Raw genomic sequence first — 24,778 nt, 5'->3', positions numbered from 1 at the left:
CCGCTCCCATCCCCCGTCGTCCTGCGGGAGGTTTGGACTAGGATTAGGAAGTAAACTATCTTCAACTCTGAAGGAACATCCGAAACATGTAAAAACAAACAAAACAAAACAGACTGTTCGTTTTTGTTTTTCTAACGTTTATACATGATTATGACTTTTTTGTTATCCTTTTATTGTCATTGTGTTTTATACAAGCGTCTATTAGGCCATTACCAAACTCTAAATCTATATAGAGCTAGATCTATATTGCTATCCTTGTCTACATCCTAATAACATCTATTACTATTTTTTATTTGTTTGTTTTTGTTGGGTTTTTTTTTTTTTTGGTCTCTTTTTATGCCTGTTAAGCTTTTTAAGTTAGTTCATATAACTCGATGTCTAGTTTTTACAAAAAGATATTTTAAAACGATTTAATTCGTCATCACACTGTGCAAGTTGACATACTGTTTTTATACACGGGGGTAAAATAAATATTGATCTTCTTGGTTCTGTGTCCGTGACTGGCCATGCCATGGTGGTCATCATTGCCTACCTTCTTATTAGAATCCTCTTCCATTGTGTTCAGGCTGAGCTCACTGTTGTCTGTTGCTATTCCCGCCTCACTACTCAAGCTAATGGCGCTGGGTGCTGTGCTCATACCCCCTGGGACTGTGGAAAGCAATTGCGGAAAATGGTTTTACGTTTCAGGATTTCAAATGTTTGATTTGGTGTTGTTTTATTTTACTTCTGCAGCTCGCAGATTCCATTTTTTTTCAATGTGGGTGTGTTAGTGATTGTTTGGTGAATGTGTCAATGATGATGTGATATGAGAATGCCTGATATTAGCATGTGGTCAGTATAGAAGCTATCTTGCTCTCTGTCTTGGGGCTATGGATAGGAGAAGGGTCATTCGAGACGCTTTCAATGGAGTCACATTGCGTATTCAACAACTGTTTTTAAAGAGAAATATAATGCTGATATAATTATCGTTATTCCATGCATTTAATCGAAAATGTTAGGCTATATGTATAAATAGGCTGTAGCACGAGACTAGAAACACACGAATATCACGTATTGTTGGAAATTTTTGGATTCTTGTGTTTACTTTTAATGTAACTTATATTTGTTGACAGGTAAGTAGCCCTAATTCTATCTTGCATTTTGTTAACCCAAAGTGGCACAACTCTCGAATTTTCAGTCTGTATAATCAGCATGAATTCTTCTCTTAAACAACAGAAAATATAAGATATCATTAGTTTGATTGTTGCCAGGAAAACATTTAATTATAGTCTACTCTTGTGTTCTGACATGGTAGGGGCCTAGCACAAAACACTCCAGCCTTTGAGAAATAAATTTCTAGCTAATTGACTACAAAGGGAAAACTCTGGTTTAACAGTTATGTTTCGGAATATAAAAATGTGAAAATTAAAATTTAGTCTGGAGTTCAAGATATTTTGTAGCTTGAATAAAATAAAGAGCGTAAAGTCTGGTCTGACCCAGTGTCAAGCCAACGACATTAGCGTTAGTAGCACGACGCACTAACAACTGAGGTAACCAACTTGAGTACTATGTGCGACAATTTATCTTGATCTAAATGATTCACATTTTCTGCTCGTGGCTCTGGGTTTTTGACTGTGGATTTGACTATGCAAAGGTGTCCTTTATATTAATAGAAATAATTAAACAAGGAAAATTTTAAAAATTTTAAACAAAGGTTATATAAATTGCAATTGTATCAATTAGCTTGGAGAAAGAAGGGAGGGGGGGGGGGGTATCTTTGTGAAGGTAAACGTGATAAATTTTTGATTATTTGTTTTAAAATAAGAATTGTGGGATTTGAATTCGAACTCAAGGGCTCAAGTATCCTCAAGCCAATACACTAACCACTGTGCCAGGGTAGTGCTTAGGAAAATAGAAGGTTTCATAAACATCTGTTGTTAGTTTCAAACAAAGTATAAAGGGGACAAATTTCACATATACCGTATAATTTCTTTCCCTTGTTCGATACCCCACAAAATAAATAATTAAAATTACCAATGAACTAATTGGTTAATTTTTTTTATTGATTGTTGTTTTGTCAGGTACAAGAAATGATTTTGCAAAGTTTTAACTTGATCCAAGAACGAGTGTGGTAGAAATAACGTATTCAATTTTTTTCACAAGACAGACAGAGTGAGTTGATAGAAGCCTTGTTAAAAAAATATTGACTATGGTCTAATCTAGACTTAGCAATGTCGCCTACTACGCATGAAAGACTACACCAACTCGATTTCTTGGTTGAGTAGGCCTACTCACGCACCATTGTGGCTACTCACTACCTGTTACTTGTCAGATAACATCACTTTACATTTTCTCTAACTCACACACACACACATACTCGAACACCCAATCATTCACACATATTATATATAACACCAGAAGGCAGGAGGCAATCATCTAGCTACTCCCACCCCCTACCAAACCCCCACCCAAAAAAAAACTTTCTCCCCTCCCCTAACTGACCACTAACTGCGCTGTTGGTCACATATCTGCCATGCCGTGTGTAATTAAAGGTTTCTTTTGTGTTTAGCTCGGTTTCATTATCAATAGTTTCACGGTGTTGGTCTCACCCGCCTACTCTCATTCATAAAATGGGGGAGGGAATGACGTTCTGCGTGAGTTGCCAAAGAGTAGGTGTGAATGGGGAAAGTGCGGTTGTCTGGGGGGGGGGGGGAGAACTCATTCCCGTATCACATATGTTAGAGCTCTTTAGTGTAACAAGATAAAAGAGGACGACTAAGTACACACACCACACACTAGGTGAAGAATGCAGCATTAAGTTTACCTTTGAGCCTTAACTTTGAAGCATTAAGTGTGGACTATCTAGCTCGTCTGATAACAGCCATTGATTGCTCAAAACTAGCGTTATGGGATGAAACATACTCGGACTGGTGAGTAGCGTTTGGAATTGTTTACCTACCTGTACGGCCTTTTCTCACGCATACCTGTGAAAGTCTACGTCTAAGTCCATAATGTTAAATCTTTATATATCATAATTCAAATTGTTTGCTCTTTTAATTGATGGTAAACTTTCTAGACAATAATAATTTCCATATATTTTGCCCCGTCTCTACTAACGTTCCCTATTCATCTTTCGACACAGCTGACTTCATATGTAAGATTAAATCTATTCGTTTAAAGCTTTTGTTTTCCGAAACGAGGCCCTTAGCTCACAAACAGACAAAAACAACAACAAACTATCAGACGTATAAAGCATTATGTTATAGGCATAGTAAATAGTAGGTTTGAAACCCATGTCGTTATATATAATGGCTTTAATACACTAACCAAGTTACAAGATACACATAACTTACATTTCATGAACACATTTTCCTGACAAGTATTAATCACAAATTAACAGAAGGAACAGACAAATAGATACAATAAGGTCGTTTGCAAATCGCTACATCGTCAAAACATGCATGAATAGAAATCTCTTTTAAAAAAATAAGGGAGAAAAATCTGTATTTGTTTTTCTTACACCGAGTAAAAGCGTCCTTAGCAACCAAGGCATAAAGTGACACCGGCCTATTGTCATTGTTACTTTGGAAAGCTCTCACAAAGGCAGCGGGACGCACACATTTGAGGCCTAGAGCAAAGCCCTTTGTAGAAGACAGGCGCAAAAGACGTAGAGAAAACTTATAAAGTCCAACACCGGCTTCGTCTGCATCAGATTTGTTGGTCGCAACTGAGTTTGAAGGGTCATTAGAAACTGTTTCATTAGTCATCAGATCTGTTGGTAGCAACTGGGTTTGAAGGGTCATATGAAACTGTTTCATTAGTCATCAGATCTGTTGGTAGCAACTGGGTTTGAGGGGTCATATGAAACTGTTTCATTAGTCATCAGATTTGTTGGTAGCAACTGGGTTTGAGGAGTCATGTGAAACTGTTTCATTGGTCATCAGATCTGTTGGTAGCAACTGGGTTTGAGGGGTCATATGAAACTGTTTCATTAGTCATCAGATTTGTTGGTAGCAACTGGGTTTGAGGAGTCATGTGAAACTGTTTCATTGGTCATCAGATCTGTTGGTAGCAACTGGGTTTGAGGGGTCATGTGAAACTGTTTCATTAGTCATCAGATCTGTTGGTAGCAACTGGGTTTGAGGGGTCATGTGAAACTGTTTCATTAGTCATCAGATCTGTTGGTAGCAACTGGGTTTGAGGGGTCATTAGAAACTGTTTCATTAGTCATCAGATCTGTTGGTAGCAACTGGGTTTGAGTGGTCATTAGAAACTGTTTCATTAGTCATCAGATTTGTTGGTAGTAACTGGGTTTGAGGGGTCATGTGAAACTGTTTCATTAGTCATCAGATTTTTAGACATTGCTATCAGTGTTCTTCAATAAAACCGTGAGCTATTTATAACAAATGAATATTCCTATTTCACCAGATTAACAAATTTAGTAAAATCACTCAACTTAGAGACTCTTCAGGACAGTAGACTAAAACGTTAAGCAGCAACAATACACCTAACACCAATTCATAATTTACACATAGAAAAACACAATCCAATAAAATACCCAGAAAGACGAAAAGATAAAGGCTCAATTCTTTTTCCACACGCTAAGACAAGTTCGTACAAGTGCTCCTTCTTCCTTAGTGCTATTAAAGCATTGAAAGGTTGCTTGAATCAGTCAAGAAAACCAATGCCTTTGCAGTTACATGGAAATGCGTAGGAAGTATTTAACTTGTGTTAAGCAGGCTAGTCTGTATTTTATAAATTATGATAAAAAGTGGATGTAACAATGTAATGTTGATTGTTGTAACAATGTAATGTTGATTGTTGTAACAATGTAATGTTGAGCAATGAGCATTATTACTTCAGTGGAGATGATTGTAATATTGTTTGTCGCAATGTTGTAATGTCTCTCGTCGTAACACCTACACGTTGACATGTCGTCAAAGTTTGAAACTTAATCCTAATGCCATCGATTGTACCCTTAAATATGGAATAGTAACAAGTTCCAAGAGGGGAGGTTTTATATTGACCAGAACCAAAAAAAGATGACTTAAGTTTAGTAGGAAACAAAATAACAAATATTTGCAGAATACCAATTGGGTTTAAGTTTGTTGTACAAACATTTGTATCCATATTAGATGGAGAAATGTAAACTCGTTTACTGAAGCTTAAGTTAAATACTAAGCGTTAGGTTACTAGTTTCCCAGGAGAGAAAGAAATCAATAGGACTCAATGCCCAGCTGTGAGTTTCACTCAATGCCCAGCTATGAGTTTCACTCAATGCCCAGCTATGAGTTTCACTCAATGCCCAGCTATGAGTTTCACTCAATGCCCAGCTATGAGTTTCACTCAATGCTCAGCTGTGAGTTTCAATAAAACACTTAATTACCTCGTTTTTTTTCTCGACTTGACGACAGGGCCGGCCCTACAGATTGCGGGGCCCTATGCGAAACGGATTGCACGGGGCCCAGTTTGGGTAGGGAAAAGTATAGGTGAAAATTAAGATTTTGTGTTATAAAATAAATTCATCTTTGCATTTATTCATACCTTATTAAGTACAAACTCACTGTCAAATTAACTTTACGAGCCGATAAACATTCAGATCTGCCTTTTAGATGTACTATCAACTAGCAAACTATCGCTTTTGAGGTCGAGATAGATTTAGATCTATATTTGTTTGTATGTCAGTGACAATTAAAGTAAATTAAGTATTTGAACATCTTGTTTTGGTTAAAATTCGCCTTCTTATTACATTTTTATTAAATGAAAGCTGACAATGCCGTTTTTTTTTAATCGCGAGTAGGATTGGCGTTTTCCATATTGAAGGACACCCCGAAATGCCAATTTTGTCTGCTTGTAAGGAGATTTGCATCAGTTTTCAGAAGATTTTAATAATTTCATGAAATTTTCATGAATTTTTCTTACATTTTGTAATTTCAGGAGAATTCCAGGAACTCTTTTATAATAAGTTAAAATGGTTTCATTTAATGATTTACACCTAGAATTCGTGAGGGGCCTATAAAAGTGCGGGGCCCACTGCGGCCGCATAGGTTGCAATGGCCTAAGATCGGCCCCCCCATGATGATGTATCAACTTTACAACTAACAGACTGTAGGCCTATAATTGACATTGCATTCCGTATATATTTTTTTTTAAAGTGTTCATTCACTGGATTATGTATAGGTGTAAAGAATGTATTGACTGAACAGGGTACAGATGTAAAGAATGTATTGACTGGACAGGGTACAGATGTAAAGAATGTATTGACTGGACAGGGTACAGGTGTAAAGAATGTATTGACTGAACAGGGTACAGATGTAAAGAATGCGTATGTAAACTTTGCTTTTTTAGGGTTTTATGTTGAAATGTAGGCTACCCTAATAAATGAAATCTTTTCACATCTTCCTATGAAGTAAGAACACTGCAAAAACTAAAATGAATAATTGTTCAATATAAACGTTTGTGTGTATGAGTGTCGTTCTATAAAAGAGAGTGGCTTTAGGATTTGGCTTTCACTTCAATAAATTTGTTCATCTTTATGAGTCTTTATGAACAAAATAGGATTGACACAGTGCATCTACGATAGCTTTTTGTTTTGTGCTTCAATGGGTCGCATTTTTTTTCTATTTTCTATTTCTCTCTTCGTGTTTCTCTCTCTCTCTCTCTCTTTCTCTCTCTCTCTCTCTCAGTCTCTTTCTCTCTCTCTCTCTCTCTCTCAGTCTCTCTCTCTCTCTCTTTCTCTCTCTCTCTCTCTCAGTCTCTCTCTCTCTCTCTCTCTATTTCCCTCTCTCTCTCTTTCTGTGTGTGTTTGATTTCCCTTCGTATTTTCTCTCTGTTACTTGTGAAACGAAGCACCCACAGCCATGTTTATATAATTCTTTATGTTCTCACTCACTCGCCTATAGAATAGAACTGACATTCTGCCGCGTCCACTCATACCATCGCGCATATGCACGCACACATAGCAAAAATAAACATCCACACATACACAACATGTATACGTACACACAGATTAAGACTTGATATACACTCCCAATAAATTGTTTCCGAAAATCTCGCTCCCAGAAAAGTGACAAATAGGAGTGAGTCAGGAAAAAAGGTCAAGGTCACTGAAATAAAGCACGGAGCCTAGAGTTGGACAATTAATCTAACAAATGTATTGCCAGGAAACAGAAAACTACCTAAAGTCAGTGTGGGACCCTTAAACTATTTTTCTTTCTTATATAACTTTCCAGTTACTATTTTAAAAAAAAAATAGCGACCTTGACCCATTTAATAGTCGATTGAAATCTTTGTTCAGTTCATGTAGACTAGAGATATCCCAAAGTTCCATTTAATAGTCGATTGAAATCTTTGTTCAGTTCATGTAGACTAGAGATATCCCAAAGTTACATTTAATAGTCGATTGAAATCTTTGTTCAGTTCATGTAGACTAGAGATATCCCAAAGTTACATTTAATAGTCGATTGAAATCTTTGTTCAGTTCATGTAGACTAGAGATATCCCAAAGTTCCATTTAATAGTCGATTGAAATCTTTGTTCAGTTCATGTAGACTAGAGATATCCCAAAGTTACATTTAATAGTCGATTGAAATCTTTGTTCAGTTCATGTAGACTAGAGATATCCCAAAGTTACATTTAATAGTCGATTGAAATCTTTGTTCAGTTCATGTAGACTAAAGATATCCCAAAGTTACATTTAATAGTCGATTGAAATCTTTGTTCAGTTCATGTAGACTAGAGATATCCCAAAGTTCCATTTAATAGTCGATTGAAATCTTTGTTCAGTTCATGTAGACTAGAGATATCCCAAAGTTACATTTAATAGTCGATTGAAATCTTTGTTCAGTTCATGTAGACTAGAGATATCCCAAAGTTACATTTAATAGTCGATTGAAATCTTTGTTCAGTTCATGTAGACTAGAGATATCCCAAAGTTCCATTTAATAGTCGATTGAAATCTTTGTTCAGTTCATGTAGACTAGAGATATCCCAAAGTTCCATTTAATAGTCGATTGAAATCTTTGTTCAGTTCATGTAGACTAGAGATATCCCAAAGTTACATTTAATAGTCGATTGAAATCTTTGTTCAGTTCATGTAGACTAGAGATATCCCAAAGTTACATTTAATAGTCGATTGAAATCTTTGTTCAGTTCATGTAGACTAGAGATATCCCAAAGTTACATTTAATAGTCGATTGAAATCTTTGTTCAGTTCATGTAGACTAGAGATATCCCAAAGTTACATTTAATAGTCGATTGAAATCTTTGTTCAGTTCATGTAGACTAAAGATATCCCAAAGTTACATTTAATAGTCGATTGAAATCTTTGTTCAGTTCATGTAGACTAGAGATATCCCAAAGTTCCATTTAATAGTCGATTGAAATCTTTGTTCAGTTCATGTAGACTAGAGATATCCCAAAGTTACATTTAATAGTCGATTGAAATCTTTGTTCAGTTCATGTAGACTAGAGATATCCCAAAGTTACATTTAATAGTCGATTGAAATCTTTGTTCAGTTCATGTAGACTAGAGATATCCCAAAGTTACATTTAATAGTCGATTGAAATCTTTGTTCAGTTCATGTAGACTAGAGATATCCCAAAGTTACATTTAATAGTCGATTGAAATCTTTGTTCAGTTCATGTAGACTAGAGATATCCCAAAGTTACATTTAATAGTCGATTGAAATCTCTGTTAAGTTCATGTAGACTAGAGATATCCCAAAGTTCCATTTAATAGTCGATTGAAATCTTTGTTCAGTTCATGTAGACTAGAGATATCCCAAAGTTACATTTAATAGTCGATTGAAATCTTTGTTCAGTTCATGTAGACTAGAGATATCCCAAAGTTCCATTTAATAGTCGATTGAAATCTTTGTTCAGTTCATGTAGACTAGAGATATCCCAAAGTTACATTTAATAGTCGATTGAAATCTTTGTTCAGTTCATGTAGACTAGAGTTATCCCAAAGTTACATTTAATAGTCGATTGAAATCTTTGTTCAGTTCATGTAGACTAGAGATATCCCAAAGTTACATTTAATAGTCGATTGAAATCTTTGTTCAATTCATGTAGACTAGAGATATCCCAAAGTTACATTTAATAGTCGATTGAAATCTTTGTTCGGTTCATGTAGACTAGAGATATCCCAAAGTTACATTTAATAGTCGATTGAAATCTTTGTTCGGTTCATGTAGACTAGAGATATCCCAAAGTTACATTTAATAGTCGATTGAAATCTTTGTTCAGTTCATGTAGACTAGAGATATCCTAAAGTTACATTTAATAGTCGATTGAAATCTCTGTTCAGTTCATGTAGACTAGAGATATCCCAAAGTTCCATTTAATAGTCGATTGAAATCTTTGTTCAGTTCATGTAGACTAGAGATATCCCAAAGTTCCATTTAATAGTCGATTGAAATCTTTGTTCAGTTCATGTAGACTAGAGATATCCCAAAGTTCCATTTAATAGTCGATTGAAATCTTTGTTCAGTTCATGTAGACTAGAGATATCCCAAAGTTACATTTAATAGTCGATTGAAATCTTTGTTCAGTTCATGTAGACTAGAGATATCCCAAAGTTACATTTAATAGTCGATTGAAATCTCTGTTAAGTTCATGTAGACTAGAGATATCCCAAAGTTCCATTTAATAGTCGATTGAAATCTTTGTTCAGTTCATGTAGACTAGAGATATCCCAAAGTTACATTTAATAGTCGATTGAAATCTTTGTTCAGTTCATGTAGACTAGAGATATCCCAAAGTTCCATTTAATAGTCGATTGAAATCTTTGTTCAGTTCATGTAGACTAGAGATATCCCAAAGTTACATTTAATAGTCGATTGAAATCTTTGTTCAGTTCATGTAGACTAGAGATATCCCAAAGTTACATTTAATAGTCGATTGAAATCTTTGTTCAGTTCATGTAGACTAGAGATATCCCAAAGTTACATTTAATAGTCGAAAAACTATTTAGGCTCAAGAACTACAACTCGGGGAATAAGTTCAAGAACTATAACTCTTGGATGCAAGAACTACAACTTGAGAGACTTACCCACACAAACTACAATAGAAGAGACTGACGCAATAACCATAATTCAGGAGACTTGGATGCAAGGACTACAACTTGAGAGACTTACACACACAAACTACAATAGAAGAGACTGACGCAATAACCATAACCCAGGAGACTTACACTGAAGAACTACAACTCTGGAACTAGCTTCGCTATTATTTCTCATGTTCCATGTTTTTCTAAAGCCAAAAGTACTACAAAACAATCAAGATAAAATAGCCGCAATGGGGCCACTTCAAAACCGAGGTTCTCATCCCGTGGTCCGCGTATCCTGGCTCTATGCAGGTTGACCGATAGATACATTAACAGCAGCTTCATTATCGGTTCACTCTGACCAGGGCAGTTATTTATATCCTTTAAAACTAGAGCTTGTCTATTTTAAACACGCAGCAGAAGAGAAGTCAGCTTCAAATCCATAGAGCCTACATGTGATCTGTTGGGTTTTTTGATGCGTAAAAAAAAAAATGTCAAATTACAGATGAAATCATTATTGTTTACACCTAACCGAAATTGAAAGTGCAGTTATCGGTCTGCGACGATCGATTATCGACTGAATGCTATTTTGAACTTTTGAGTGGAAGTTTGTAAGGTGCTTTAAATATCATACGATAATGATGAACTGGTCAGACATGAGACAAGACCACCAACTCAAGACATTAAAGCTAATACTGAAATGTTTTATAGATAAATTAGCATGCTGATTAGAGACTCAGAGGCGTAGTTAGAAATTTGCCATCATTTGGGGGCCGGAGGTGGCTTGACCAATTTGGAGGCACTTGCATTTTGCGTAATATTTAATATTTTATGGAAAAAAAAACATTCATTTGGGGGCCCCCCTCAAAATGGGGTCCGAGGGGTTTTTTCGAATTCTCCCTCCCTCTACCCTAGCTACACCTCTGTAGAGACGTGTCGTATCATAATGTATGGTATCAAATTGTTTTGTATCGTAATTTATTGGATCATAAGGTATTGTATGGTAATATATCGCTTCAATTTGTATTGTATCGTGATGTTTAGTATCGTGAGGTATACATCGTCACGTATCGTATAGTAATGTATCGTATTATAATGTATCGTATCGTTATGTATAGTATTTTAATGTATCATATCGTAATGTATTAAATCGTGATATCGTATCGAAATGTAACATATTAAAATGTATCGTATCGAAATGTATTGTATCATCTTTTATCGTATCGTAATGTACCGCATCGAGTTGGACCTACATGTCTTTCGCCATGGAGTTGCTTTGAATGGTAAAAGAAAGAAAAGGACTCATTAAATGGATGCAAGCATTGTTGTTTCGCGGGGTTGGCCTATTGTGTGTCCAACCATTTCTACTATGCTATTAGAGCATTCTTTGAACGGTTGAGCCACGACAAGGTAATTAATTGTTCCAGCTAACAAGTTGTTCTCTCCCCCTTGATCCATAGCCGACCAATCGGTGAGCGAACTACGAGGGTGGAAATATAATCTGAGGGGCGAGAGTTTGAAATGATTGCTCCTCGTATCCCACAATCCCACAATCACCACGCAATCAAAATGCTGTTGTCATTGTGCCAACAAATGTTGTAATTTAGAAAGCAGCTGGACGGGCCAGTTGGGGCTTTACACAATGGCGGAGACCAAATGTGGGCACACACTCGGAAATGTTCGGGCAGCGTTGATTTTGTTTGCTGTTGCTTGTTTTATTTGTTCACGAGTCAAGTTGGGGAGACATACAAGGGAATGAGAGAGGAAAAGAATAACTCCGAGTGTATTGTTATCATTATTGACGCTAGCATAAGCTCTTTAATATTTATAATATATCTATATCTGCAGCTTTGTGTGTGTTTGCTTGGATTCCACTTTTATTTTACTTTTTTGGCATTAATTGCAACAATGGTTACATGATTATAATGTCAAATTGACATATCTAGGGTCAGTAGATGGAAGAAGTTGATAACTATAAAATGTTATATATATATATATATATATATATATATATATATATATATATATATATATATATATATATATATATATATATATATTCCATATTTTTTAAATAGATGTTAACTCGCTTGAATGCCCCCACAATCTGTTTTAACTTTCATCACTCACTAGTCACTTAACTGCTATCCCCGAAACCAGTTTCAGATGGGGAGCTCACAATGGAAGCATTTCTATCTACCAGAAACAAGAACTCTAAAAAAAAAAAGTCTTAATATATGAAATTTAGATATTAGATCTCGTATCCATCTATCTCTATTACAGGCAGATTTTCTTTATCTGCGCTGACTCAGGTAATACTTGCAGAGTTCTGTAGTTTGGCCAACAGTCTCTTAAACAATCGTCTATGTCTGCTGTTCTTATCAGTGCATCTGCTTTACGTCTGCTGTTACGTGTCTGATTTAGGTATGCAGACGTTAACGGGGGATGTCTATTCTCCCAGCTTTTACTTAGTGCAGTATTGTGACCAGCATTAATCATAATAGCCACGCAAAATTTAAGGAAAGTTTTGGGTCTGATTGGAGACGTTTGAACCAGAAGAGACGATATATTTAGAATGCCAGGTGACAATGATGTCTTGATGTTACGATGAGATTGTGTTGATCAGACAAAGCGTTTCTGATGTTATAATTTTGTATACATTTCTATGTTGGACAATGTGTTGACTTCTCCAACAATATCGTGATGCCGGAGATACAGTGTCAAAGTTTAAGCTCAAAGCTGAAATCTTCTTTTCAATCAATTGTGATCTTGGTGAAAGGTTACAGTTGCCAACTAAAGAATATAAATTACTTTGTGCAACAAGCGAAAAAACTGACGACATATTTTATTCTACAGAGCTGAAAAGTGTACAAAACTTAATTTTATGGATTGTTAAAAGACTTCCCTTATCATCACTTCCGTATTCTGAACACCCGATACGCCAAAAGGATTGCTATTTATGGAATGGCTTTCATGTAGGAAAATCTGTAACAGGAAGTATCATGGGTAAAAAAAAAAATGCTACTTTGCTATTTCTCCATTATCTAGGCCAGAGCTAAACATAGAACTATGTGTCTTCAAGGGTCCACAGGGTCGGCTTAATCCCCAGCACAATGCAATTGTTGAAATTTCTAGCTAAAAAAAACGTTTCTGACAGGCAAGATCTACACAGACAGATTGTAGCCTAGAAACATTTTTCAATAATCAAACTTAAGTATACTTCAAAATTATCCTTATAAAAAAAAAAAAAGAAAAAAAGCAAGGCTAAATTATTCCATTCCTAACATAACTCCAATATGATTCTGCCACATTCCTTTCCTTCGCAATTCGACCTTTCTCGAACTGCAATTCTGACCTCCTAATGTTCACTCTTAATTGCACGCGCTGCCCTTTGAGATTGAGCGCCACCTAGAATCGGTAACATAAAACTCGCAGCAAGGCGAGTCTGGTGAAACAATAAAGAAACAATAGGAGTAAAAAAAAAATCCATTTTTTGAACCAGTCTGTTTGTGGTAGTGTTTAGCTGGCAGGCCGATAAGGTAAGTGGGCTTTTATGATGGAGTATTTGCATGGCGGGAAGTTGCAGATCTACGTCAATACTTCCCATTTGTTGCCTCTATGTGTTATCACACGCCCGTGTGAGTTGCAGTTCCTAGACAACTTTGCGTAAAGGTCAGGTTTATAAATCGGTTTATTTTGTTTCGCTTCTTTTTTTTTTTTATTATTCTTTTTCAATTTTTTTTCTGTTTCAACTTTTGTTTGCCGTGTAATCTACAAATTAACCTTCTGTTACCGGTAACGGCAGATGTGTTCCTATCGACTGCGATTGATCACCGCTTGAAAACGGAGGGGGTTTATTTTTAAAAGGCTCACGGAAGACGAGGGAGGAGGTCCAGTCGGCCAGAGGGGGATATGTTCACAAGAGAGGGGGCGAAGTTAAAAAGAGTTACACTTCTGCTCCAAGTGTGTGTGTGTTCCTTCCCTTTGTGTTGGTGATGGATATTCAGTGTTATCTTCTACTGTGTTACGCACAGCACATGTAAATATATTCATAGATTTAAGAGTGTAAATTTGTTACGCGATAAGTATATAATGTTTGTTAATGACATCAAAAGTAACATGTAACTTTGTTTTATTTATAGCATACAGAGGTTGCAAAGATCGCGTTTAGTTCCGAATGTCATGGTTATCTCCCATTTTTAGCGCTCACACAAGCATCTTGGTTTTAACTTAATTCTAGTCTGATAGCCTTAAAAAAAAAAGGTTCAGGTAATCTGACATATACAAATTATTTGACCAACGTTGCACAATGCCACATAAGAAAATCTGTTAGCGGGTCGTGTCAGTGATACATAATGTGTAGCCTAGGAATGGAGGTAAGATTGCTAGAAACATAGTACTAGAGACAGTGTTCCTCTCTAGCTAAGACTTGCTATGGGGCTCCTTCATGTAGATCTACTACTGTCTGCTTATTTGTTTTACTTGTTTTGGATGTCCTACAGAATTAAAGATGACATCATCCTGGCCCGAACTTCCCGTAGCACTGTGGATGACGGTGTTGGGCAGGATTCGAACCCGGGCCCATCGAGACCACAGCCTAGAGCGCAAACACCACGACCTGGCAGCGATCTACATTTCAAATCCTGAATGAAATGAGGTGCACAGATTGTTTGTAAACAGAATTCGTAAAATGAGCAAAATGTTTATTATAGCGATTTTAGATAACTTCGTTTTAAAGGTTAACTTCCATGCTACTGGCTTACATCGTCAAAAAAAAAAACAGTTGCCTATAATTAGTATACCAGGAAAATGCATATGTGACAGTCTCATAAATCATTGAAGGAAAAGTATATAATTTAAAACATATGCTGCTGGTTAAAGTCATTGGCAAAAAACAAACCCCATTTGGGCAGCTGTTTGAGACAAACATCCATAAAAAAAGCTAAAAGATTCTAGAAATAAAAAGTCACCCTTTGGGTCAGGATTTTGTGATTTTACCGATAGCAAAGACAAACAGACATAACCACTCTATTATTCCCCTGGAAATCAAATAATTAAATAGAAACAATCTGATATAAACTTTGTCACATGTAAATTATGAGTGAGTCTGGTGTGAATGTACATTTTGTTGTTGTTGTTGTTTTATAGTTACAATGTTTTGTTTGATATAATGCACAAATTGTAAGACAAATTTCCTTACGTACAATGAAGATTATTATTATTATTATTTGTTAAATACCTTCGAAAGAGAAGGGAAGAAATATAATGTAGTTCTGTTAGCATTAGATTCGTAACTTCATTTGGAATGGTATGAGGTAATCAGAACTTGGACTAGTTAATGACATACTATTTCATTTGGACTGTAATAATGTCACTATATGAGAAGAAAATGAACCAGACGCAGATGGTAAAAAGAATGGTTGACAGAAAGAGAAAGAGAGAGACTGACAAAGCAAGTAGAAACAGGTCTTACAAAATACTAGTAAAAAAAAAAAGAAATATTTTATTCGGTAATTTAAACAAATAAAAGTATTTAAAAAAACACTGTCATTACATTATTTTAATATAAGGGTTGACCACCCACTTCAAAACATTGATGGGTTCTTTTAATAGTGTTAACTAGAAAGGAATATGGTATATGGATACTGTCGCCGTTAATATGCAAATACCAGATTTCTAAATATAAAGGCAGTGTGGTTTAAAAAAGGTGGGGGTAATTAGGAATTATTGTGAAATGCTCAATTGATTTTTAAAAAAAAGGAAGTTGATAAACAAAGCCAAACACGAGAAACAGTTCCTGACGCAGAACACGTGACAGAGAACATTATACTGTGTGTAGACTTGTTAACAACTGACTGACTTTGGTTCAGATTTATTGTTTGAAACAAAAATTATTGTCGAAACATTGAATAAACTGATTTTTTTTTTGCTCCTCAGATCAGAAGACATGTCAGTGTCTTCTCAAGACATTATATTATGGGAGAACAACTTCAGTTCTCACCACTCGTGTTTAGAATACATGTCATCCCTGTCTGCAAACATGACGGAGCCCCACTGCGAGCCCCAGTGGGAGAGGTACACAAACCTCTGCTGGGGTCCCACGCCTGCTGGGCAAAAGACTAAGGTGCCTTGTCCGGACGATGGATACCTGAACCCGCAGCAGTTCGCCTTTAGGAGCTGCCTGTCCAACGCCTCGTGGTACGTGAACTATAGTTTCGACTCCAAGCCTTACACCGACTACACGGATTGCTTGATTCCGTTGCCAAATAACGCTGAGGAGGATTTAAAGAAGCGCGTAGGGGAGACGATCGTGTTGGTATTAAAAGGGTTGGATAGCTCCGAAACTCTTCACTTGACACTTCACATTATCTCCATTGTGATGCTGATTCTCACCATAGTGACCAGCGGGGTCATGGTGCTGAGACTTCACAGCCTGAGGAAGGACCCGTACAAATACATCGTCCTCATCTTCGGCTCCCTTGCGCTTCTTCTGAACAACGCAATCACTCTCTCTAGCAGTACCGTGGAGGACGTTTGGCAAAGCACCAAGTGCCGCACTGCCAAGTACCTCGTCATCCTTAGCAGCCTCGTTCTCTACATGTGCCTCTACTTCTATATCTTCCTTTGCGTGGCCTCCATTCTCAGGCTCGCCATAGGCTCCTCCAGAGTTAAAATTATCATGGCGTCTGCCTTGGTCGTCGCCGTGACCCTCGTCGCTACAGAGGTGACGGTGGAGATCCAACTCTATTCCGTGCAGTTGTGCGGCTTCGGGAGCTCCCCTGCGTCCTACCACTGGATCACCACCGGACCCAAGATCATCCTGGTCATAAGTATCATCACCATGGGCATCGTCTCCATCTTCGGTTCCTTCTACCTCCAGCATCCACATCTGCAAAAAGGCAGAAACCTTAACATTATACGCCAGCAGAGCGTCAGCGCTCTTATCGTGACTCTGTACAACATGATCCGAGAGATTCTGCTCGCTCTAGTCTACGGCGTCGCTTACATGAGCTACTTCGACTCACCTGTCCACGTATACGTCCGCATCTTCTCAATCGTTAACGCTGCCCAAGGTATCGTCTTCTCCCTTTTTATGTGCTTCGTGGATCTTCAGGTTATCTCCCTGCTTCCCTGTGTGAACACCAAACACGGGAAGAGTATCATGGATGATTCAAGGCATTATTCTTTTATCTCGGTCGTCAAGCGGAGGCGCTCCAATAGTGTTAAAGGAATAGGAGCCTCTCCCCGACAGACGGAAGCGAAGGCTGCTTCGTTTGATAACCTTAGCGGAGAATATGCGTACGCCGTGACGGTAAAACGAGCCGAGTCTCAGCCTAAAGTTTACGAGACAATGATTGTACACGATCCTTACTAATAGCCATTCCAAAATGGGGCGAATTAATGGATTATTGCAGTGTAAAGTTACCAACGTCAATTCATTGTCCGTGCGTATTCTTACTTAGAGTGGCAGGCGTCCTAAATTCAGTGGATCTTCAAATCTTTCTCTAAGACGACTTCACACTCATAAAGCTGACAAAGGAGATGGTTTTCCCCACCACTCAACGATATAATTATTTTTAAAATGTTTAATTATTAAACTTTCCTAAGACTGGAATTGGCACTTGATGGTTCCTGAGGAAGGGAGCGTTAGCTAAATTTGGAACTATCAGCAAAAACATATGTAAGTTTTGGAGGTTAGTACTACAAAATTCAGAACTATAGGCCTATATATAGTTCTTTTAGTTAGGGGTCTGCAACAGGGACCTGGGCGAACGCCTCTGCCCATTGCACATGTCCCCTACCTCATTTCCTAAGATAAATAAACCATCAGTTCGTTACAAATGTTTGGTTTGCGTAAAAGATTATTCTGATATAGAGTGTATTTGTGTTATAGCCCACCTCTCAGACACCAGCAGAGTAGAGACTATATCAATAATCTGATCCACGTAAACGTTCTGTACGGAGTACTTACATTGAAAAGGAGAATAAAGAAACAGAGCATGATATTGTTCAGACGAGAAACATACTTAATGTGTAAATACTATTAGATCTACATATAGCATGGGCGTAGCCAGGGGGGGAGGGGGTTGGGGTTTGAATCTCACGCCCCGAAATGAAATACCCCCCTGTCGGAATTTAGTGACTGATTTTTTGCTTTGACTTTCTTTATTTTAGGTAAGATTTTAATACCAAACCATCACTTGCCCCAGCACAGTCATGGGGGTTTAAGCTTAAAACCCCCTTCAGCGGGTTTGAAACTAAAAATATCTCTTTATTATAAAAAAAAAACAAATTACACACTCATAATTCTATGAGTGTAGCCAATGGGGGTTTGAGTTTAAACCCCCCCCCCCCAAATCAAGTGGGGTTTGAAGCTAAAAAATACCTCTTCAATATATATATATAAAAAAGCAAATTACACACTAAAATTCTATGAGCGTAGCCTAGCCAATGGGGGGTTTTGAGATTAAACCCCTTTAAAGTTTAAAACCCCTCCAGGCGGTTTTGAGTTTAAAATCCCCCTACAGAGAGTTTTGAGGTTGAAAACCTATCTCTTCAATATTATTCTAAAGCAAACTACAGTCACCAAATTCTATGACCGTAGCTAAATGGGGTTTTGAATTTAAAAAAAAACAAACATATTTTTTAGTTTAAAACTCCCAACAGATGATTTTTACGATAAAACTTCCCTTTTCGATATAAAATCTAAAGCAAAGGTTGCGAAAGAGCGTCACATTGACAAAATGAATTTCGCATAATAAGAGTTGCGATGACATAGTACAACTTGACGCCACGCTTTTATGGAGGTCCTCCGAGCAGGTGGGAAGAGGCTTCAGACATTGCCAGTCACAGATTTTTGTGGAAACAGCTTGCAGCCGAATGCGCCGTCAGTAAGAATAGCACATTAGATTTGTGAAATAAAACTTTTTAATAGCAGGATAATGCACTGTAGATACCTCAGAATATGCATTTTTGTTGGCTTTCAATACCGGAAATAGTGCTTCGCAGCGCTCCCCAAGACCCCCGTGCTGGCAACGCGGGGAGTCTACAATTTTTTCACTAACTCAAGGAAGAACATATTATAGGGCACAACGAACGTCTTCCGAAAGAATGAAGGGCCATAATGTAATAGAGACTAATTATGTACACACACACACACACACACACATACATACATACATACATACATACCTACATACATATATATTTTTATTCGCGGGTGGGAGGGGGGCTTGTAGGGAGAAAAAATCCCCCCCTACCCTCCCGCGAAAAAAAATCCTGGCTACGCCCACGACATATAGTAAAGAGTTGTGTGTGCATGTGTTTGTGTGGCATAAAACGAGTAAACATTCCTTTAAGTGTTTATATAGCGTATAGATCTATGTGCGTTGTTATTATAATAGAACTAAATGGACACAATGTTAACATTATGTTAAAGTGATAAAATCATGTACGATTTGGAAAGTTTTTATCTGTTATGCAAGTAATCCAATGTGCATGTATATATTTTTTTAAATATTATATTATACTCTCTCTCTCTCTCTCTCTCTCTCTCTCTCTCTCTCTCTCTCTCTCTCTCTGAAGTTCTAATAAATGCATTTTTATCTGAATGAATTTAAAAACATTTTTGTGCTGAACATAAGTCAAACACTTAGAAGTTACCAAAACATTTATCGTTTGCTGGGAAAGATACAAACTAAAAGTCATTCATTCCAAAAAGTATTTTAATCATGGAAAGATAAATAATGTTTTAAAAATTTATCAATAACCACCATGGATCTTGATATAAGTTGCTAGACTTTATAGGGAATAAGCTTTTGAAAGAGTTTGTAGATTGTAAGGTTAAATGAGTGACGTAATTTCCATTCTCGATAAAGTCACGAACTCCAGGTGAAGGCTGCAAATGTACTTCTGCTTGTGCACTCAAGAAAAAGTGCTTTGTGTTGTCTTGGCATAGTGACAAAAAAGGTTTGATGTTGAGATAATGTCTGACCAGAGGGTAAATAGACAAGCGAGATTGCACCCTTTCAATGCAGATGTTTTTCTCATATATCCTTCAGTCTGTCTTTGTGCGTTTTAAATACTACGACTAGAATAGTCTTACATCGCTACAAGAATTGTACAATCACGAGACTATAGAAGGGGAATAACCGATATACTTGATTGGCCATATTTATATTTGTTATCGCTGAGATTAAAGCAAATTTGTGCAAATAAATCTACCGATAAACAAGCTTTATTGGTGGATAAGTGACAGCACTGGTTAAGAATTTAGTACAGCTAAAATAAAAAACTGGAGCAGGTCAGACCTTTTCTAGAACGTACAACCAGCTGTGTTGTGTATGTGAAAATTAATGTTGGGTTATCACCCTTAGCACAATGCCTCCGTACATTCATTAACACTCTTCCGTCTGTTTTGTCATTAACCAGTTGCTACTTTATGTTATTTATGCCATTGTCTCTTTTGAAACTCTTTTGTAGTTACATACTTCGATACTATATAATTTTAGTCATTATCATTTTGAAAAATGGTAAAATAGAGAAATAATAATTCATGTGGCATTAGGTCGAAGAACTGGTATATATATATATATAAGGGGCTGCTTTGAGTCATTTCCCTCTGGGAGTTCATCCAACCAGATGTTCTATTGGTTGCTCTAATTATGATTTATATTTTAATAGATTTTAATGTTTGCAAGCATATGTTATATTTATATTTCCGTGTAATTCGCTCTTGCCTCACTTCTCAGCGGCGTCATCCTAGAGAGGAGCAACTGAAATAGGTTCACACCTTTTGAAAAATATTTCTTTTTCACCGTTCAATCGCTGCTAAATCCTTCATTATTGAATGGCGACCTACTAAGTATAAAGCGGACTAACTTAACTTGTACCTCCTCATATGTCAAGTACAACTTCTTTCCGTTGTTCAAGATACCAAACAAACAAAATAATTACCAATATTTACTTAACTAATTAGTTAATTTTTTTTTATTGATTCTTGCTTGTGGGGTATAAAATATATATATGCGAAAATTCAGCTTGATCCACGATTGGATGTGGGAGAAATAACGTGTACAAACTTTTGACCAGACAGAATGAGTTGATATAAACTTTGTTAAAATTGTCAATGTTTATGTTATAATGGACTGTATCACTTGTTGTTTGCATATACACTTTCTGACTTGGCTCAAAGAGCGGAAAATGACTGGGATTGATAAGACGGAGTACTGACCACATTTAACAGGGACTCCAATGCACCAAATGTGAAATACAAATTTAAGAAAGGCAATGACCGTGTTGATTCTTCTAAGTTGAACCCACTGAGTTACGCCCCTGAGTTAAGATTGCACATATGTATATATATATATATATATATATATATATATATATATATATATATATATATATATATATATATATATATATATATATATATATATATATATATATATATATATATATATATATATATATATATATATAATTCTCTTCGTGTCCCAACCATGCGGGACATAACGATGAAAAAGTCATGGAAAGATAACTCTTTCATTTCTGCAAGTCGGACTAGAGTTGCCCCACGTAATCTTCGCGGTGACAGTGAGCGAGGCTCAGAAATAAAAAGGGGGGGGGGCGTATGCTACGCCGCGGGTCGGCTTGTTATATGAATTATGTACTCACCATCCAGCTGGTTCTTCACCAGGTCCCCCGAGGTGTTGTTGCGTTTCATGTTCTTCTTCTTGTCCTCTGGGCGACCCCGCTCGTGCCTGTGCCTGTGGCTCTTGAGGCAAAGTGCTCGGATGTGCCTTCTCAGCAAGGGGTCCAGGCTGTTGTTGGCGATCCATGCGTCCAAGAGGTGATCTAACAAAAGAGTAAACAATGACCGCACTTATTAATTTTATGTGAAGATAATCAACCCTTGTAACTTTCCAGAGATCGCGAATTGCTTCCTGATTTATAGATCTTATTAATTTTATGTGAAGATAATCAACCCTTGTAACTTTCCAGAGATCGCGAATTGCTTCCTGATTTATAGATCTTATAGATCTTATTAATTTTATGTGAAGATAATCAACCCTTGTAACTTTCCAGAGATCGCGAATTGCTTCCTGATTTATAGATCTAGATTCCAAATGTGTAATAAGACAGCTGCTAGGTTTCAACACAATGCGTACACTGATTATTAGTCATAGTATTTACCACCAAAAAGTAAACACTATCACTTATTTAATGACGATGTTTTTACGATTCCATTTAATGATGTAGGTTCAGGAATCAAAAACTAAAAACTTAATGACGGATATCGCGAAAATATCTCTAACGAATTTTGTAGAAAAAAAGACCGTTTATTTATATCTTTGGGGAAAAATCAGTACCAGATTGGACAGTTTAAATGTTTAAATTGTTATCATTTTAAAATTAAATTTGGCTAACGTCTTTTAGTTTCAACACGTCTTCAAGGGAATTAACTGCAATCGAATCAAAGAATTTTTTGAGTAAAGAGTCTAATAAGTAAATAGACGTACATAAACATTTTGCTCCCCCCCCCCCCCATCATATGTAGAAATCATGAGCTGGACTGTTAATAGAAGAACCTGATTGTGTACAACTCTCTGGAAAGGCTCATTGTATTAGCGAAGCATTGCAAGAAATTGTAGAATTAGAAACTATAGACCACGTCAGCTTCATAAAGCAGAAATTGATTTAACATCATAAGCTAAGCAAAAGAGGGTACCTTTAGTTTGTGCTTGTTTACATTTCATATCTGGATTCAAATTAATTTTGGGGATTTCTTTTTAAATGTATGTAAAGCTGAGTAGTGGGTTATAGTTCTAGATAGAACTAGGTCACAATTTTAGAGTTACCGTACCTCCTTTTACCCGACTTATGTCACAGAAATCCATCTCAAAGATTTCCCTTTTAACTTTCTCATATAGCCTCCTTCAGCCACGCGAACCGACTAAAGATTATCCCATGGAAATGAGATGAATGCCTGGGCATTAGCTGCGGGCGGAACGATGTCGTCCACACATCAGCTCCCCGCCCCATGCACTCCACGAAGCTGATATATCAAAAGAAACGGCAAGTGTCGATACAGTTTGGGGTCAGCTAGCAGGCTCTGAGAGGGTTTAGGACTGAGTGTTGCATACTGTCTAAGGGTCACCGGCTCTTGTATTTTCCTCAGGGTTAACACCCGAAGACTTTCCCATGTTTGGGTATAGCTTCAAGGCAGCAGAGGTTTGAATTCACAGTTTTCCTTCTCCTAGGCTACTTAGAACAACACACCTTTTGTTTCTCATAAACCAATTTAAGGAATCAGCGCCATGCACACAGAATGATAAAAGTCGATTGATATTTCATCTTTGTACTGATCCAGCGATACGCCTCTGTCAAGTCGGATGAAGATGTTGTAATTTTTAATTTAGAAGAGAGAAATGTGAACATTATTTGCTAAGATTCCTTTCTTTTTTAAGTGTGCATGTCTGCTATATAATGAAATGTCTAACAGTGATTGATTAATTGATTTTGTCATGCATTTACCACTGTCACGTGACTATTCCAGTATTTTTACTTTTATATTAACTGAATTCGCTTGTACAAAATAATTATTTCAATAAATGAATGTAAATCTTTCCTTTGTCCCTTATTTGCGCATTTAATTTTGTTGCTATCATGTTTGTACAATGAACGACATTGGATTATTGCAACTATGCTCTGGAGAAATGTTGCAGAAAACTTGGGAAGAAAGATGCAAGGATGTGCTGAACAACATCGAAGCCGAGTACATATATGTTAGAATGTTTTTAAATCATACAAAATAGTACTTTTCTCCCTCAAGCTTTGGTAAAAGACAAGGTTGCTAGAAATCAACATTGGCTTTTAAACAGATCAGATTTTTTTAATGCTAAGGTTAGCTGTGTAAGAGAAAGGGATTTATCTTTAATGAGTTGAATTAATTAGAATTTAACAAAATCAACCTGAAGCTCATCATATTTAGGTCACGTTAGAACTTCAAACTCATCAGATTTAGGTCATGTTAGAACTTCAAACTCATCAGATTTAGGTCATGTTAGAACTTCAAACTCATCAGATTTAGGTCATGCTAGAACTTCAAACTCATCCCATTTAGGTCATGCTAGAACTTCAAACTCATCCCATTTAGGTCAGCTTAAAACCATTGTCTATGACTCTATGTCAACATGGCAACACGAACAATAATTTAATGATTTCATGATGATGTTAGCTGCGTGTCAGTTGAAGACAAGTTGGTCACAATGACTTTGCTGTATGACATATCAAAAGCCTATTTCAAGAAGGGGAGGGGTGTGATAGGACAAAACAAAAGGTCACACATTTGTAAGTCAACTGATGGGGAAGTCATTATTGGGAGATGTCCTACATATTGTCACTTTCACTTTTTAGCTCAGCGGTCTCCAAATATTTAGAAGTCGGGACCCCAATTTATAAATCAATACGCTTAGTGGGGCAATGAAAATAAAATAGTTTGATGGGGAAATAGAAGATGGCATAGTTCGATAATCTCAAAAAAAAAACAACTAGAAATAATTTTGGTATTTTAGCCTTTTTTTCGGAAAAATTACATATACAATGGAGTATAAAATGCCATGAGCAGTTTTTAATACTATTGCTTTCTTATTCATTGGAAATGTTGGCCACGTCAAGAAAATCAATATTATTTTTAGATACCCCCTTGTTCTGTTGCGAATAAGTCACTCGGTGATCCTCGACTTT

The 24,778-nt window shown here is 36.7% G+C and overlaps 2 protein-coding genes across 6 annotated transcripts in view; one reads left to right on the top strand and one right to left on the bottom strand.

The window, feature by feature from the left end:
- Positions 1-24,778, bottom strand: part of LOC106052319 (electroneutral sodium bicarbonate exchanger 1-like) — a 54,444-nt gene that overhangs the window by 13,839 nt on the left and 15,827 nt on the right. For both annotated transcript variants that reach the window (XM_056015901.1, XM_056015907.1), the window contains exons 7-8: positions 21,707-21,886; positions 533-648 (exon numbers count right to left, since the gene is read on the bottom strand). In XM_056015901.1, the coding sequence (XP_055871876.1) occupies positions 533-648; positions 21,707-21,886 (296 nt within the window). The remainder of the gene's footprint in view (positions 1-532; positions 649-21,706; positions 21,887-24,778) is intronic.
- On the top strand, positions 2,697-18,264 carry LOC106052323 (PDF receptor-like). 4 transcript variants are annotated; one of them, XM_013207689.2, is made up of 2 exons: positions 2,697-2,909; positions 15,965-18,264. In XM_013207689.2, exon 2 carries the CDS (start codon positions 15,975-15,977, stop codon positions 17,400-17,402), a length of 1,428 nt encoding a protein of 475 aa, XP_013063143.2. In that variant the 5' UTR covers positions 2,697-2,909; positions 15,965-15,974; the 3' UTR covers positions 17,403-18,264. The 4 variants fall into 4 exon arrangements, with proteins under 4 accessions (XP_013063143.2, XP_055871913.1, XP_013063145.2 ...); XM_056015938.1 differs by lacking the exon at positions 2,697-2,909 and adding an exon at positions 13,479-13,566; XM_013207691.2 differs by lacking the exon at positions 2,697-2,909 and adding an exon at positions 13,526-13,699.

The sequence above is a fragment of the Biomphalaria glabrata genome, chromosome 1 (genome assembly GCF_947242115.1).
Source record: "Biomphalaria glabrata chromosome 1, xgBioGlab47.1, whole genome shotgun sequence".
Lineage (NCBI taxonomy): Eukaryota > Metazoa > Mollusca > Gastropoda > Planorbidae > Biomphalaria > Biomphalaria glabrata.
The sequence above is the reverse complement of the archived record's forward strand: the minus strand, read 5'-3'. Positions and strand labels throughout refer to the sequence as shown.

What these genes read in the sequence shown, in the direction of transcription:
- LOC106052323 (XM_013207688.2), top strand. Translation starts at nt 14,023, where the DNA reads ATGGATATTCAGTGTTATCTTCTACTGTGTTACGCACAGCACAT. An exon ending in CTGTGTTACGCACAGCACAT is followed by an intron (nt 14,067 to 15,964) that starts GTAAATATATTC and finishes TTTGCTCCTCAG; the next exon opens with ATCAGAAGACATGTCAGTGT.